Source organism: Pinus tabuliformis, chromosome 6 (assembly GCF_031772625.1).
Source record: "Pinus tabuliformis cultivar Carrire ecotype Pingquan chromosome 6, CPIR1, whole genome shotgun sequence".
Taxonomy (NCBI): domain Eukaryota; kingdom Viridiplantae; phylum Streptophyta; class Pinopsida; order Pinales; family Pinaceae; genus Pinus; species Pinus tabuliformis.
This window is the reverse complement of record NC_142292.1, coordinates 1,507,850,308-1,507,868,655: the sequence shown is the minus strand read 5'-3', so window position 1 is coordinate 1,507,868,655 and position 18,348 is coordinate 1,507,850,308. Positions and strand designations below refer to the sequence as shown.

Sequence of the window (18,348 nt, the reverse complement as noted above, 5' to 3'; positions counted from 1 at the left end):
TTATATTTTTATTAATTATAAATATAATTAATTTTAAATTTTTTATTATAAATAATTAAGTTTATAAGAGTGTTTATCATGAAATAAGAATTTTATAATTTTAATTTAATTGTGTGGTTGTATCTTTCGGATTCATCGCATCTGTTGTTTTTGTGCATCGACGTTTCGAACCAACCTCTGTGGTTCATGATGGTGACACGGATCCGCTAGAAAAAGCACCTGAACCAAGAAAGGAAGATCCGCAAAATCTTAACAATGATTCTACGCCAGAATATGTAAAAAAGAACAAGATCAACACGGCAGTATCCAACCGGGAAAACATTCGTAACAAGGAATCCATTCTTTGCCCAGTTCTCAGTACTAACGCAGATCACAACAAGTCAGTCGCTTACCAAGCAAAAAGCGCTCATCCACCAGAAAATGAAGCGTTGCAATTAACAGACAGCGTAATGAATGAAACCGCCCAATCACAAAATCTGCAAATAGACACCGACAGCAACAATGAAGCCAGCAAAAGGATAAGCAGAAATTACGATATTTCCACCGGCGAAAACAATAATGGGAACGCACATCCGCTGGAAAATAAAACGATGCATCTTCTAGACAGCGTGGCTTATGAAAACACCTGGTCGCCAGATCTCGGGCACGATGAGGAAATCAGAATAAGGCTAGCGCAAGAAGGAGCACACAACACACACGTTAAACCCTCAGGTAAAAGAACGATGGGCAACAACTATGGTATTAGCCACGAAGAAGAAAATATCAATCTCATAGCAAATAATATAAGGGCGGACAGAATAGAGTCTCAACAAATCAAGACAAATGATCAGACAAGAACATCCCATGAGGAAAAAGTGAGTATAATAAACCTCTCAAACACGCATATTGATGAAGTTACGATAGGTTTGCTTGAAAAAGGCCTGAATTTTGCAATTTCTCCGCACACCATCCCCAAAGAAGATATTTTATGCAATATAGAGTATGGGATTAAAGACATGCCTGACAACATAAAAGAAGTCATCAGACAAGATTGCTCCATAATCCTCAGAAAAGCCAAGCCTCCCAGAAGCAATATATCAAAACAAGAATACCTAGCTCTCAAAACTTTAAACCAAAACCCTGACATTGTGGTCCTAAAGGCAGACAAAGGGGGTGCGACGGTTATAATGAACACTGAAGACTACAATGAGAAAATGTTAGACCATTTAAACAATAGTGGTTGCTACATCAAATTGAAGAAGAATCCCATAAAGAAGATTTCCAGGAATGTCAATAACTTGGTTAGATCAAGCAATGAACACAATATGAAGAATCTTATTGAAACCAACCCCTACACCCCTAGGATTTATGGGGCCCCTAAAATTCACAAAGAAGGTATACCTATTAGACCCATTGTCAACACTATTGGTGGCCCAACTTACCACCTGGCGAAGCATCTGGCTAAAAAGCTTAAACCCTTGGTAGGGAATACCAGCTCCTTTGTCAAAGATTCCTACCACTTCATTAATGAAATCAAGCACATAAATCTAGACCAAGATGACATCTTAGTGAGCTTTGATGTAAAAGCTCTTTACACCAACATTCCTATAAATGAAGCCATGGAGGTTGTACAGAAAATCACTGACCCCAACACAGCTAAATTGGTCGAAATCTGTTTAAAATCCACCTTTTTTAGCTTCAAAGAGGAGATATATGAACAAACCTGTGGTGTGGCCATGGGATCACCCCTGTCTCCCATCATTGCTAATTTGTTCATGGAACATTTTGAAACTAAGGCCATTGAGTCTGCTCCCCTAAAGCCCAAATTATGGAAAAGATTTGTTGATGACACTTATGTCATTTGGCCTCATGGAAAAGAAAAACTAAACGAATTTCTTGAACACCTTAACAGCCAGTCAGATTCCATCAAGTTCACAATGGAAGTGGAAGAAAATGGTTGTCTTCCCTTTCTTGACATCCTCATCAAAAGGAACCAGGATGGCACTATTTCTCACCAGGTCTATCGCAAAAAAGCTCACACCGAACACTACCTTCATGCTAACTCTCACCATCATCCAGCTCAGAAACTTGGGGTGCTAAACACTTTAGCAACAAGAGCGATTCGTATTTCAGATCATGATAATTTTGAACAAGAAAAGAACCACCTCTTGGACGTTTTCAAGAAGAATGGTTACAAGAGACACCAAGGGATCAAGGCTTTCAAGAAGGTTGAAAATCCCATGAACAAACATCATAGGGATGATTACGCAGGTACAGTTCACCTCCCTTACATTCTAGGCACCACTGATAAAATTGCTCACATCTTAAGAAAGAATAACATAAAAACCACGTTCAAACCTTTGAAAACTATTAACAGATGCCTTAAATCTGTGAAAGATCCTATTGACCCTAAGCACCACAAAGGGGTCTACTTGGTCACTTGTTCATGCGGGAAGACATACATTGGTGAAACCGACCGATCTATATCAACAAGGATTCAAGAGCATGCGGCCAACAATAACCATAACCGCTCCAAAACCTCGGCCTTGGCTGAACACTCAAGCAAAACCAATCACCACATTTGCATCGAAGACTCCTATGTTATGGCCAAAATTGAGCATTACCACCGTAGGAAATTCAGAGAAGCAATTGAAATAAGAAAACACCCTAATAACCTAAATCGTGATGACGGTTGGAAGATAAGTGATAATTGGATTCCCACGATAATAAAGGATTCTGCCACTTCCTAGTCCTCCGTTTCCTTTTTCCCCCTTAAATCCCTTTGTCCGATTAATCTCCGTCACCATCTTAATGTAATAAAACCTACACCATATCCAATTAATTTAATTTAAATTAAATTAAATCATAATAATTTAAATCAAACAACATATACATATATGTATAGAAAGAATTAAACTAATTATTCATATTTATAACTAACTTGTAATTAAATCATAATGTACTTGTAATTAAATTAAAACATAATAAATTAAATCTAGCAATATAAATATGCATAGGAATAAACCTATAATTCAATTCATAACTAAAGCTTGATTAGGTGAAACATATTTAAACTCAAACAAAAATAAAAATAAAAGGAAAATAAAAATAAAAGAAAAATGAAATTATAATAAATTCTAAATTAAAATAAAAATAATTCAATCCTAAACTAATTAATAAACCTTTCCTTAAATCTAGATCTTGTCGGCCCTTCACTTTACCTTCTCCTCATCTATTTATTCATCCTCACCCATCTCTGACTTCTTCACTAATTCTAATCCTGATGATGAACCACAGAGGTTGGTTCGAAACGTCGATGCACAAAAACAACAGATGCGATGAATCCGGAAGATACAACCACACAGAATGCAAATCGCAGAAGTCTCAAATTCGACCTGTACGGAAGGGAGAAATTACAAGAAGTCCGTTTAATTTAATTATCAATAATTATTAGGTGGATGCCACTTGAATAAAAGATTCTATAGTAGCAATTGCACTAGATGTTGCAAAGGAAACACATTAAGGAAATATCATATAGCACTAATTAATGCTTTTTTGACAACTAGATAAATATCAACGAAAGGCAAGAAGCATGTTACAATGAAATCTTAGTGCAATAGTGCTTCCTTGAGCCTTACAAATCATGAGGCCTATGTTGAAGTTAAAGACCTTGTCTGATTATGCCAACATGAATGCCTCGTAAATAAATAAATAGATCGTGATTTGCTACCTTCGAAATCAGAGGTTGTTTTGGTACAATTCCTCCATATTTCTTTTTGATCACTTCCTTTTGTTATAGACATCCTTAATCAATACAAAGCAATTTTTTTATAGTTTGAAACATGTGTCTACAAAGGACTATAACAATTTTGTAAATAAATTTTGAATTTCTATGTGAATTAAGGCATACCCTTGAATAAAACTGCAAATATTTGAAATCTGAATAGCATCAACTACATGTCTTCTTGAGAAAATTGCTTGTGTTCAACTACGCATCTTCTTGAGAAAATTGTTTGTATTTCTCTTCTGACTGTTCAGTCACCTATGTATTATTTCCTTCATGGTCCTTGAAACTATTCAAAAGATCACATTGATCTTTACCACTAATCTCCTTGGCGTATGCCATGTTCTTGTTTTAATCCACCCTCTGTATTATTTCCTTTATGATCCTTGAAACTATTCAACAGATCACATTGATCTTTACCACTAATCTCCTTGGCTTCTGCCATGTTCTTGTTTTAATCCACCGGATTCTACCTAAGAAAATCTAACCCATCTCATGTAATTAAAAATAATCAAGAGATCATTCAACAACATTTAAACAATTTTATCTTGAAAATCAAGCGTGTTCCATAAGCACGACAATGAAAATATTTTTTTTTTTACATCAAAAGACCACACCTCACCTTGGTTTTAAAATAATGGCCCCATGAGAATTTAGTGATTGGCAAGTCCAAATTATTTTATGACATCTATCGATGCCCTTCCAAGAAAAAATTGGTTGTGCTTTCTCAAGTACAAGTCATTAGCTCTGAAGTCAAACCCATATTATTATACATCATAAAATCGAATAGATATTAACTCATAACATGCATAATATCCAAACCCTTGTCAAAACATTTTGAAGCTAAAAAAAATCTACAATCTGACAGTTATGAAGAAGTTGTCCCATGTGAACCCATAAAAATGTACATTGGTAGTCACATCATGAATATGCAACGTGGTATATTCTTTATATATATAACATAATCTCATGCATTTTAGGGCTCACAAGACATTTCGTGTGAATATCAAGTCCAACACACATAATCTAAACTCATAATATATAAAAGGTCTCTTCAAATATTCACATTCATTACTAACTGAGAAGACACTCCAAATGCACAAAATATCAAGAGAAGCTCAAATATTGATCACCTTCGCCAATCAACCTGAATAGGGATTTCCCTTTTCGAAATAAAAAAGACAAAATGTCAGCATTTAAAGAAACTTCTCCAAAAAAAGATGAGCAAAGATAAATCTCCAAATCATGAGAGAATTGACTTGCTACCAGTGTTAAGAGATCGATCACTTTTTATGTGCCCCCTTGTTGATTGAACTTGTGGTAGCAATCTCTATTTCATTAGTGATACCGAATTGGGTTTTCCATTAGGCGTTGTTGGAAGAGAATGGCTCCATATTATAAGAGTTCCCTTCTCCTTAACATCTAGACTCGACCTTGGAGAATGACAATGAAGCTTTGCTTTTGTTGACTCAGTAGAAATCATGCAACTTGGAATTGATGGACTACCTTGAGAAGCATGTTCAATATGCTCAGTTTTAACAGATCCAAATGAACTACGTCTTCTGGGTTCATGCTTCTATAACGTGATTTCACCTATCTTCCTGCCTTAATAGTAATCTACGCCTAATAATAGCAACATTATGAGTTATACCAAGCAAAGTATCTAAATTATCTTACCCTTTAAAAGGCATCCTCAATTCTTGTACCACCCACCTAGGTGTCCACTCTAGACATCCCAAGTTATTCTTAATTGGTGAAGAGTATAAAGTTTTTAGGGTGGTGTTCTATGTGCCACTCAAAACCGGTTGCACCAATCTATTATTTCATATATTTCATATAGTTGATAAAACTAGTTAGACAATGTGGGCTTTCACAAGATTAACTAGAGACTATGCTTGGAGATCATGCAACTTTGGAGACTATGCTCAAAGATTTGTTCAATGATTTGGAGGTGGACGAGTGACTTAATTGCAAGCTAGAGGTTGAGTCTTCTGATATATACTGTGAGGCAGCCAATAAATAGGACTTAATGTGTGAAATGCTCAATAGAAATGAGGCTACCAAAATCGTGTGTAACGACAAGGCTCTTGACTTTGAATTCACTTTTGCAATTCAGATCTTGATTTATCTCTTGATCATAATGTTCGATTCCTTTCCAGGAGAAACAAAAACCTTCGAGCCTCAATTTTTCACCATAAATCACTAGACCTTGCAATGTTGATGAAATAATGCATGGTTGTCCATAGAAAAACAAAGATAATAGAAAAATAGCAAAATCTCACTAAAAAGACATTTATTAATCCAACTTAATATACATAATATATAATAATGTTATTTTATTGCAATGGAATTGAAGATTAGACCATCACAACATGATGGAAGATAATAATGCTTATTCAAATCCAACTCATTCTTAATTTAAAAAATCACAAACATAACATTAAAACTATAATAATCTAAAATTTCATTTTTCTAATGATACCTTACCAGTTTTTCATATATATACAATAGTTTCGATAATAAGTATGCGAGTTTCAACACCAGTGTGGTATCGGCACATTAACCTATAGGCAGATTGACCAAAACTGCAGCCACTCCGTTACCGAGTGCGACACCTAACCTAAAGGAGAAAAGCCCATTCAACAGGTACCTCATGGGACTTTTCGATGACTGCAAACATGTCGTCCATGGTTTTGCCATCCTTGATGATCAGATTCAACAGTGTGGCCGCGCAATTAACTTTGTACGCTTCCTTCATCGACATCTTCGTCATAAATCTTGATAATGGTAAGGACCAAGTGACATGAGTTGAGGAATGTAATGCTCTGGATTGGCAGTCACCAGAGCTTTGGGCGCGAGCATAGGCGGCGCATCGTCCGTTATCCTGCTTTGATACAGGATTTGGTTAAGTCGTGCACCCCACTCCGACGACGATAAATGAGTGCGTGATGGTTCGGCCATGTCAATCAGTGAGCGAAAGAGCTTTGAACTTCTTTCGATTATTTAGTCCTTCTCTATTTCTTTTTCTTTATGTTGAGCACACATGAGTAGATGATTTCTTTTTAGTAAAGCAAGAAACATAATGTTATATGCTTCTAATGCCATGACCCATCGAGTAGTATTTCTTTATTGGGGGAGCTCTTTTTCTTTTAAATTGTGAATAATGCAGCCGGAACTTTATGACTGCGCATTGTTCCATTTAGCATGAGAAGTATGTGTGCCAGCATGTTCACATGCACCATGTCTATTTATATCTTTTTGTCATTTCATTGTTTATAATGTATCTTTGAATTCATGAATCAATTTAACATTTTGAATTTTTTTATTATTATTATTATTATTATTATTATTATTATTATTATGATGTATACTACACGACATAAATTTGAAATTTTAATAACTTTTAACCATATTTTAGACATAAATTTGAAATTTCAATAACTTTTAACCATAATTTAGAAAAAATATAGAGAAATATATTTAAAAATTAATAGAATAAAGAATAATAAGATAAAAAGCTTAAATTATATTTTTTTTCCCAATTACTTTATATAATATAGACATAGTTTAATTTTAACTATATATAATATACACTTAATTGAAATTGAAATATTTTATTTATATATCACATTGTTGACATTAATTTTTATTTTTGTATTATTGCGATTAAAGACTCATTCTACAACCCAATATGAGGAGACGTGTATTCCTTTAAATAGAAAAATAACATTGGCTATAATAAAAGAAATGAATTGAATTAAAAAATGTATGAGTAAGAAGTTTAAATTTTATATTTTTCAAAAATATTTCAATAGAAGATTTAAATAAACTATTTGAAGATCGATGTTAACTAATTTATGTCGATGTCAACTTTATATATATATTATATATAGAAAAAAAATTGTTAAAATAAAACAATTTAATGTTGTATATAAAAAAATATCCAATGAAATTATCAATAAAATATTTTAATAAGAATTAATATTGACATATACTTAAAAATATATTAATAATAGAAAAATATTTCATTTCTGTTATAAAATGTGTGGATGGACATGTAATGTAAAATATTTTAAGGTAAATTGAGTCTATATTATATATCATTTTAAAAAAATGATGTATCTATCATGAAAAAAAAAAAATTATGGTTAAAAAAATTATTTGATCCTATATAGTATATTTAGCATTTCAAAATACAATTTAAACAATGTAAAATAACACATTTTATTTTGCACCCTAAAAAAGTTTGCAGGTGAACAAATTTGATCCTTCTAGGCTCATGTTAAATCCGTATTTTACATGGATCTATGCTGGTAAATATATTTTTAAATACAAATCAATATTGCTTAAACCTATATGTTGAAAATTTGTATTTATAACCTACGTTTTTTTTGTAAGTTTGGAAAGACTACATCTTCATCATGTCCAATATATCACCTTGATTGGGAATTGAACCGATGACTGCACATCCAGGAGTGACTTAACAGAGCACCCAATCACAGTCTATCCATGACCGCGTGAACTATTTATAACCTACATTGAATTAACTATTTTTATTAATATTTTTTAGAACACTACATATCCATTTTATATTGAAAATTGAATTTGTTACAAATATCCCTCATATAAAAAATAATTTATTTATTTTCTTTCAATTACTTATTGAAAATTGAGATATTTTATAATGTAGATAAATGTCTTTCGCAATAATCACATTATTAGGATTTGGTCGATGTTTGAAACCAACCAATGTGATTCATCCTCAGGACATTGGTTGGTTTGAAATGTTGACCAAATCTTAATGATGTGATTATTCTACAAACCAATGTGGTTCATCCTCAAAACATCAGTTGGTTTGAAATGTTGACCAAATCCTAATGATGTGATTTTTCTGGAAAACATTCTACAATATAGATCACAAGAGTCTCAAACCTAACGTGTTTTATAATGATTAACATTAAAATAATCCCCACTCCCTTTCTCCATTTACATGTAAAATTGATATAAAAATATATTTTATATATACATATAAAATTGATATTGAAATGTATTATATAAACACATATAAAATTAATATTGAAATATTTTAATTAATCTAAATATTCAAATAATTTTTAACTTTTACATTAAAATATTTTTGAAAAATACAAAAATTATATATTTTTTCACTTAATTTCTTTTCTTGGTAGGTAAGTATTCACAAGGGATTTGAACCAATGACCTATCACAAAAAGTGCCTTAACAATGCACCCATTGACCATCAATCCAAAACCTGTGAACATATATTTTTTCTCTTTCAAAATAAAAAATATATTTATTTATTTTTTATTATTTTATCTTTTCCAAAATAAATCTCAAATTATTTTACCAAAATGAAAAATCTTGAAAGTAATTTAGATGGTTTAGTTCGTCTCTCTTTCTTTTTCTTTATATAGATCTGGCCGAGAGAGAAGATTATTTCATTCTGATAAAAGCAAGGAAACACAATATTATACGCTTCTACCCCGTAACCCATCGAATATTATTTCTTTATTGGGGTAGCCTCTTTGTGTGGGAACAACTACTTTAGTATTGCTGCAACGCTAGTGTATGTGCTATTTTTTTTAGTTTTTTTTAAATGAGTGGTGTGATATTTGGTGAGAATTTGTTAAAATTATAAATTTGAGTTGTAAATTTGTATAGATTTGTATAGTTTTTTTTAGAATTTTATATTTATTTATCTATTGAAATTATATTTTAAATCACAAAAAATTGACTAAATATCTTAACATTATCTGACTGTTTTGAGTTTTTCTTTCAAAAAGTGGAATTCAATAACTGTTAGTCCGATCATTTTATATTTAACAAAGTCTTTTTGGTCAAACATTTTCTTTTGCCATTGTTCATTTTTTTTCTTGTTGGATACACTTTTTTCAATCAAATAGTCAAGCAAGGGTTCCCTAAGCTATGGACTGAGAGCCTCATTATCCCTATTTTTAAAAGTGGGGATACAAATAACCCCTCTAATTATCAGACAATTATGATCAGCCCTCTCTTAGCCAAGTTATATGGTAGTATTTTGGAAAAGAAGTTGAGCATATGGCTTGAAAGTGAACGTAAGTGGGCTAAAGGCCAAGTGGGTTTTAGAAGGCATCACTCAACAACAGACCACCTCGTTACGCTTAGGATCATTGTGGACGAATGTCGTAATGATAAATCCAATCTCTTTTGTTGCTTTGCAGACTTTAGAAAGGCTTTCGATACGGTTCCTAGAAACAACCTTTGGAATAGATTAGAAGAGATAAAGGTTTCTTTCGAGTTGAGAGCTTCCGCTATAAGGTTATACGAGAATGTAATTGCCAAGTTAAAGAGCAATGAGGGGTGGTTGAAAGATATTAAGTGTAATATCAGAGTTAAACAAGGTTGCCCCCTCTCCCCTACCCTATTTGGCATTTACATTGACAAGCTCGAAGGTTATTTAGAGGAAGCAGGATGTGCTGGCACGATCTTCACTGGGATAGTCGTCATCTTTCTTCTCTATGCTGACGATATTGTTCTCCTCGTAAGGTGTCCATCTGATCTTGATAAGCAACTTAGGCTTCTTAAGGATTTCTGCTCTACCATGGGTATGACTGTTAACACTGACAAAAAAAAAGTTATGATTAACAAATCCAAGAAGGACACCTACGCTAATTTTATGTATGACAATAATAACTTGGAGGAAGTGTATTCTTACAAGTACCAAGGAATTTATATTCATCACAAGCTCAACTGGAACTGTAGCATTGAGAAACGGATTAATGAGGGGTGGAAAGCTTACATTCGTCTTGAAAATAATTGTAAAATGGAAAACCTTGTAATGTGGGATAAAAAGAAGTTCCTCTTTGAAACTTTAGTCACTCATGTTATCTTATATGGATGTGAGGTTTGGGGTTGCAGCATCTCTAGAGAATCCTGGAGAAATATTGAGCAAATCCAGAAGCGCTTTATAACGTATAACCGGAAAATTAAAAGCAACACACCCTATCCTATTCTCCTTATGGAATTAGGTCTTTCCCCTATCGAGAGCCTAGCAATGACTAGGCTTTTGTTGTACAAGCACAAGCTCAATAACATAGGAGATCACAGACTTCCTAAGCTAGCTTTAAATTCCAGCCAAAACCACCTAAGGCTAAAACGGGGGTGGTATAAGGCACGAGGGCCTGGTTAAACCATTGGGAGATCAACGAGAATGATGCATTGGAAAACATTAATAACATTAAAAATATTGTTACTTCTAAGTTCAAAGAAAAAATGTGGTGTGAGAAAGATTTAGCAGCTAAAAGAAAATTAAGTTATTATAAGAAGGTCATCAACCCCACCCTAGAAAATCAAAAGTATGTTTCTGTTTTAACTAGCTCAAAGAAGAAAATTAATATAGCGGAGATTAGAACGAACTCTCATGAGCTCCATAGTGAAACAGGTCGTTGGGCAGTTCCTAAAACACCATGGATGGAAAGGATCTGTCATCTCTGTGAGAATAGGAACATCGAGGATGAAAACCACTTCCTCTTAGAGTGCCCCACGTACAACCACATTAGATCTCAGTTTCATAATCTTTGTCGCAATACTAACCTCCCTAGCCTTTTACGATGTCAAAGTTATAGTGAGTTTGGGAGGCTTCTCTCCAAGCTTTTTGAGCATAGGAATAAAATCTTAAATCAAACTAATTAGTTTGTTTCTTTGGGTCCGATAAACCAAAGTTTGGTCTCATTGAATGTTAACCACCATCATCATCATCAAATAATTTTAATATAAAAAATTATGTTTATTGAATTAAACTTGTATTTTTTATTAATTTTTTTAAATATTTTTTAAATTTTTTATATCAAATTCGTTTATCCCAACCAAAAGTATATTTTCAATTTACTAAAATATTTTTTAACTAAAATTTAATTTTAAAATATCATATATAATAAATTCATAATAAATTTTTTATTAAAATTATTATAAATTTACACTATAATTTTTATTAAAATTATTTTTTAAAATGTTTATAAACCATTAATTGCAAAACACTTTTAAACATTTTTACTCAAACCAACCAAATCCATCCTTTTATTAATATACTTATAATAAATTTTATATAATGTCAAAATACATGGAATTATTTGTTTGTTGTTTGATGATTAGAGTGTTTTTAAATAAAAAAAAATATTTATTTATATAATTCTGTATGAATATTTATTTATATATTTATAGTGTTGATTTTAATATAGTATTTTTTTTAATGATTAGTTATAATTATATAGAAGGTATGTTTAAATATAACTATTTAAAAGATATACACCTATTAAATTTTAAGTTGAGATTTTAATTTTAAAGGTGTTTAAAGATATTTATTAAAAAAATTCAATTAAATATTTTTTTTTTTTAAATAAATGATTTTTAATGAATTGATATAGATCCATCTTAGTTATAGATCTATTAAGTATAAATAGGGATTAAATCCTTTAAAGCCTAAACTTATTTTAGAGTCAAAATTTTGAAAAAAGGTATTTTCAAATATATTTGATCCCCTCTAGATGGTTAATAAATCTATTCAAATGTATTCAACTGCTTGAAACTTCCCTTGAGCACTTGGATTATGTCGACTACACAATTTTAAACTTGAAATTCCAACAAATCTTTGTGTCATTGTAGACAAAATTGGCTGAAAAACATATTTGAAAAATGACCAAAATACAAAATGAGACTATTTAAAATGTTTTAACCAAAGACACATATATTCAATTACATTATATAATTTGTACATAGTTTTATTTAAACCATATATAACATATACATATTGACATTAAAATATTTTATTTATGACATACAATAGATTTTTTTATTGAAATATAGATTTCTAAGTAAATTTTATAAAGAAAATATTTTTACATATTGAATCAACCACAAAATGTCTTATAATGCTTCAAATTAAAACTAACCATGTATATTCATTTCTTTCATTAACTTTGCTTCTTATTTATATTTAGAGAATATTTTATTTTTATTTTAAAAAGGATAAATGTCAAGATGTTTAGCATTGAAGGAATACACATCTCCATCATATTGGGCTCTTGAATGTGTCTATTGGCACAATAATATATAAATATAATTGATTATGTGTTTGAATTGTAATTCATGGGACATTTTGTTTATTTGGGTATTAGGGTTAAATAGCAGTACATAATCACATGAGAGATAGCCTAACCAAAATAGATACTAGCTTTGAATTTTTTTTTTGGTCTTGGAATAAGTCCTAATTATTTTTAATTAGCCAAGAGCTCCTCTTCCTCACACACATAAGGAATCAAGCTATGGGCAAGTTTAAGGAATGAAGCTATGGGCAAGTTTAACCCATTCTAAGAGACTAAAAATCTACTCCGTTATAAAATAGTAATAGTTTACTTCACATGAAATGCTAATTCTTGAATAACAATGATGGGTTAACATATATTTATAGTTGGGGTGGGCATGGGAGAGGTTATTCTTTTTGGTTGATGGATGAGCCGAATTGACTTATGTTGGAATAATCTAGAAATGATATGTCCAGATAGAGTTATGAGTTGTATTCTCGTAGTTAGTGTTTGAGTCTACATGTCATGAGTTGTCTCTTTGTAGTTTGTGTTATGAGTTGGTGATCTGAATTATTTGGATCTAGATTGTCCTAGAAGCTATCTATGTGTGCCTATATAATGTATTGGTTGTCCAAGCAGTTTGATCAATGATATTTGGTTTTATTCTTGTGCATCTCTCTGATTTTCTAATATGATATTAGAGCTGAGGGTGGTGTAGACTGAAAGGTCTTCTCTTGAGAGATCTTGGAGGTTTTTTGCATTGTGGTTAAGCAGTGAATAACAGTGAAACCTGAGGTGACCGCATAATTCTGGTGCAGTGATCTGTTGTGGTGTATTGTTTGTGTGATTTGGATGTGATCATTGATTGCAGAGAAGGGCATGTAGTTGTTGGTGTTGTGGCCGTGTGGAGGACGGTGGTCATTTTGTGTACCCTCTGTTTGAAGGTTGAGTTGAGTGTGAGCTGCTAAGGAGTTGTCAAAGGGAGCCTCTATAAACCCTTGTCCCATAGTCTGTGTATTGATTGAAAGAGTTCAGGGCCAAGCATTGCCGTGGAATATTTCACTTTTCACTGTGAAGTAATACTTTACGTTTGTTTCTCCTTTGAAGTTGAAGTCACATAGTGCTATAAATATTTCATAAGGAAAGTTTTAAAGTTTTCATAAAGAAAGTTTTTTTTGTGAATGTGAAAGTTTTTATACAGAGACATAAGGGATTAAAACAATTTTTTTATTGTAATTTTTTTTTTTGGTGAAAGTTAAAAATTGTGGATAAAAAGGTGTATTTGATTAAAAAAAGGAAAATAAAGTTTTGGAAACAGGGGTTGGTAAAAAAGGAGAAATAAGAAGTAATTTTGGCTTTGTTTTTTATTGGAAACAGGATTAAGTCTTGCTTTTTAAGATCCCGTGCATTTGGATGTAGATCTTGTGAATTTGGGTGTAGATCTAGTGGTTTTGGGTGCATTTTGTTGATTGGAGACAAATGTTTTGTCATTATGTCAAATTTTTTGGCTGAAACTTATTTGAATGAGTCCACAAGGCTTCATGGAGGAAATTATGAAAATTAGAAATTCAAGGTATTAATAGTTTTAGAGGGCAATAATTTGTGGTCCATAATGAATGGGGCGAAGCCCCAACCCATTGCTGCTACAAATATTCTAGATTGGGAATAAAGTGAAACAAAAGCAAAGGTGTTGCTACGAATGTCAATTAAGGACAACATCATTCGTCATATTAGGGATTGTAAAACATCCAAAGAAACATGCGATGTTCTCAAAAGATTGTATGAAACATCTAATACCAACTGGATTTTTTTCTTCAAGACCAAGCTTTTGCCAATTAAAATGGAGGCCAATGAAAGTATAAGAAATTGCATTTCCCGTGTCAAAGAGCTAAGAGATAAGTTAGAAGACATTGGTGAAAAGGTGTCCAATACTAAGTTGGTCACTATCACATTAAATGGCTTAGTGCAAGGTAATCAAATTTTTGTTTCAAGTCTTTCAGCGAGAGAGAAGCCTCCTACTCTTGATGAATTGATAGGTATTCTTCTACAAGAGGAAGAGAGGATGAAGAACTTCAATTTGGGCTCAAACAATTCAGAGTTCACATTGGTAGCCAAGGGTAAGCATCCATACAAAGGCAAGCCATGAGACAAAAGAAAAGGAGGAAAGTTTCAAGCAAAGCAGAAAGGTATGGCACAATCTAAATTTCTAGTTCATGATAAAAGAAATGATGATTGTTATTATTGTGGAAACCCTGAAAATCATGCTAAAGATTACTATAATAGGAAATATAATGAGTCTAAACAGAGAAACATAAGGGATAATGAGAATTTTGTGGGCAAGGACACCTCAATCAATGATGGATTTAAAAATCTCAAATTGTTTATTTCTGATGCTGCATTGTCTGTTGACGCTGATGATGTGAATGCTTGGTTCATTGATTCTGGTGCATTACTCCATATGTCTTGTAATAAGGATTGGTTTGATGAATATCATGAGAACATTTATGGAACATGCTTTTATCTAGGATATAATAGATCCCTTCAAGTTCAAGGATATGGAGTAATAGGTGTGGTGTTACCTAATGGAAAAGAGAGACAAATCCATGATGTGATGTATGGTCCTAATATAAAGAAGAATTTAATTTATGTTTCTACTATTTCCGATCAAGATCTAAAAGTGGAATTTGTCAAATCATAATGTGTTGTTAAAGATATCTAGGATCGCTACAAGGTTATTTCCACATGTACCAGAGTTGGAGGCTTGTATAAGCTAGATGTGACTAGGACAGGGCATCAAGCATTAGCATCTACAACAACGTTAACAGAAACGTTGTGGAATCAAAGGTATGGTCATTTAAATCACAATGATTTAATGTTACTTCAAAGAAAAATAATGGTTGAAGGTCTTCCTATTATGAAGATTAATAATGTTGAATGTGAAGCATGTGCACTTGGAAAGCAACATAGAGAGGAATTTCCTATACATGAAGAAAAAATTGAAAGAGAAATACTTGAATTAATTCATACTAATGTATGTGAACCTATGCAAACTAGATCTCTTAGAGGAGCATTGTACTTTCTTATTTTTGTTGATGATAGATCTAAATACACTTGGGTCTATTTCATAAGAAAGAAAAGTGATGTTTTGAGTACTTTAAGGAATTAAAAAACATGGTGGAAAAACAAATTGGGAAATACATCAAAATTGTCTGATCTGATTAGGGGGGAGAATATAAATAAAGAGATTTTAATCAATATTTCAAAAGTCATGGGGTTTTACAACAATTTATAGTGCCTCATACACCTCAACAAAATGGAGTTTTTGAGAGGAAAAATAGAAGACTAGTGGAATGTGCACGGAGCATGCTTCAAGATAAAAATATCTCTACTGGCTTTTGAATTGAAGCCATTAATACTACTGTTTATTTGAAAAATAGGAGTCCAATCAAAAGTTTAAATTTGAAAACACCTTTCGAAGCATGGATATAAACCAAAAGTGAGTCATTTAAGAGTTTTTGGATGCAAGTCATTTGCACATATTCCAAAAGATGAAAGAATAAAACTTGATGCAAAATCAATTAAGTGCACATCCATTGGTTATTGTGATGATTAAAAGGCATGCAATTTTTTTGATCCTAATTCACATAGATTTCTTGCAAGTAGGGATGTGGTGTTCCATGAAAATATAGATGAAGGTGATAAAATGGATAACACAGGTGTATGGTATGATATTGATGATTATATCAAAATAGAAGCAAGTTTTAAGTAGCAACAGGAACAAGTACAAGAACATGTACAGGTTCAAGAGCAGGAAGAATCCAACAGTGATGACACTCTAAGAAGAGAACAAGAGACTCCACAAAGAATAAAGAAGGATGAAAGAAGTAAAACTCTAGGGAGGTCATCACGTTAAATTCAACCACCTATAAGGTGTAAAGATTATGCATTGATGTCTCATGTAATGAATGTTGTAGAAACTTCAAGTTATGAAGAAGCTAAAGAATATAAAGAATGGAGAGATGCAATGAATGAGGAATACAACTCTATAATGAAGAATGGCACATGGGAATTAACATAATTTCCCAAAGATAAAGTTCTCATAGGATGAAAATGGTTGTTCAAACAAAATTTTAATGCAGATGGTAGTATTGATAAGTATAAAGCTAGATTGGTTGCAAAAGGCTATTCACAAAAAGAAGGCATTGATTATGAAGATACTTTTGCACCTATAGCTAAATTGAATACAATTAGAATCATGATTGCATTAGCTACAAAACAAAATTGGAAAATGCATTAGTTAGATGTCAAATCTACTTTCTTGAATGGTGAATTAAAAGAAGAAGTTTATTTGGTTCAGCCTAAAGGGTTTGTAAAGCAGGGACAGGAGCATCTTGTTTGCAGGTTAAAGAAATCTTTGTATGGTTTGAAGCAAGCACCAAGATCTTGGTATGTGAAAATTGATTCATTCTTTTATGAAAAAGGTTTTGTGAGAAGCAAAAGTAATCCTAACTTGTACATCAAGAGAGATAAAGATGGAACATTACCTTGATATCTTTGTATGTTGATGATCTTATCATAACAGCCAATGCACTTAGGTTGATTGAAGAAATTAAAATTTAGTTGTCATAAATATTTGAAATGAAGGATCTTGGTGAATTGCATTATTGTTTGGGTCTTGAAATTTTGAGGGAATCTGGTAAGACAATCATCACACAAAGAAAATATGCAAAGACAATCCTTGAAAGATTTTATATGTTTGAATGCAAACGAGTGTCTACTCCTTTGGAACATAATTACAAGTTGTATAATGATGATCGATCTAAGGAAGTGAATGGAACTTTGTATCGTAAATTGGTGGGAAGTTTAAACTACCTCACCACTACCAGGCTAGATATAGCGTATTCTGTGACTGTCCTTAGTCAATTTATGGCTAATCCTTGTGAAAGCCATTGGAAAGAAGTAAAGAAATTCCTTCGATATATGAAGGGAACACTTTATTTTGGTATTTTGTATACTGATGAATCTGATGTTGAGTTGGCAATTTTTTCTGATTCAGATTGGGCTGGAAATCTTGATGATAGAAGATCAACCTCTGGATATGCATTCAATTTAGGATCAGGGGTTGTATCATGGAGCAACAAGAAACAACCAACTGTTTCTTTGTCATCCACATAAGCTGAATACAAAGCCTTGACCAATGCAACTTGTGAAGCTATTTGGTTAAGGAGGATTCTTGAAGATGTTGGAGAAAAACAAAGAGGACCAACAAGCATAAAATGTGACAACCAGAGTTCCATGAAGCTCGCAAATAATCCAAATGCCAGAACTAAACATATTGAAGTCCAACATCATTTTGTAAGAGAAAAAATACAATCAAATGAGATTCGTTTAGTCTATTTGTAATACAAGTGAGAATGTAGTTGACATCTTTACCAAGCCTCTTGGGAAGATGAAATTTGAAATATGTAAACAACAACTAGGCACTGTTGAAAATCCATTTCTCAA

The 18,348-nt window shown here is 32.2% G+C and overlaps 1 protein-coding gene across 1 annotated transcript; it reads left to right on the top strand.

Moving 5' to 3' along the window:
- The first annotated feature begins 449 nt into the window (after positions 1 to 449).
- On the top strand, positions 450 to 2,729 carry LOC149264380 (uncharacterized). Its single transcript, XM_089398642.1, has 2 exons — positions 450 to 1,195; positions 1,892 to 2,729. Exons 1-2 carry the CDS (start codon positions 450 to 452, stop codon positions 2,727 to 2,729), a joined length of 1,584 nt encoding a protein of 527 aa, XP_089254768.1.
- The last annotated feature ends 15,619 nt before the right edge of the window (positions 2,730 to 18,348 follow it).

Coding starts and splice junctions, on each gene's coding strand:
- LOC149264380 (XM_089398642.1), top strand. CDS start 450: ATGAATGAAACCGCCCAATCACAAAATCTGCAAATAGACACCGACAGC. Junction 1,196..1,891: donor GAAGACTACAATGAGAAAAT/GTTAGACCATTT, acceptor ACACCTTAACAG/CCAGTCAGATTCCATCAAGT.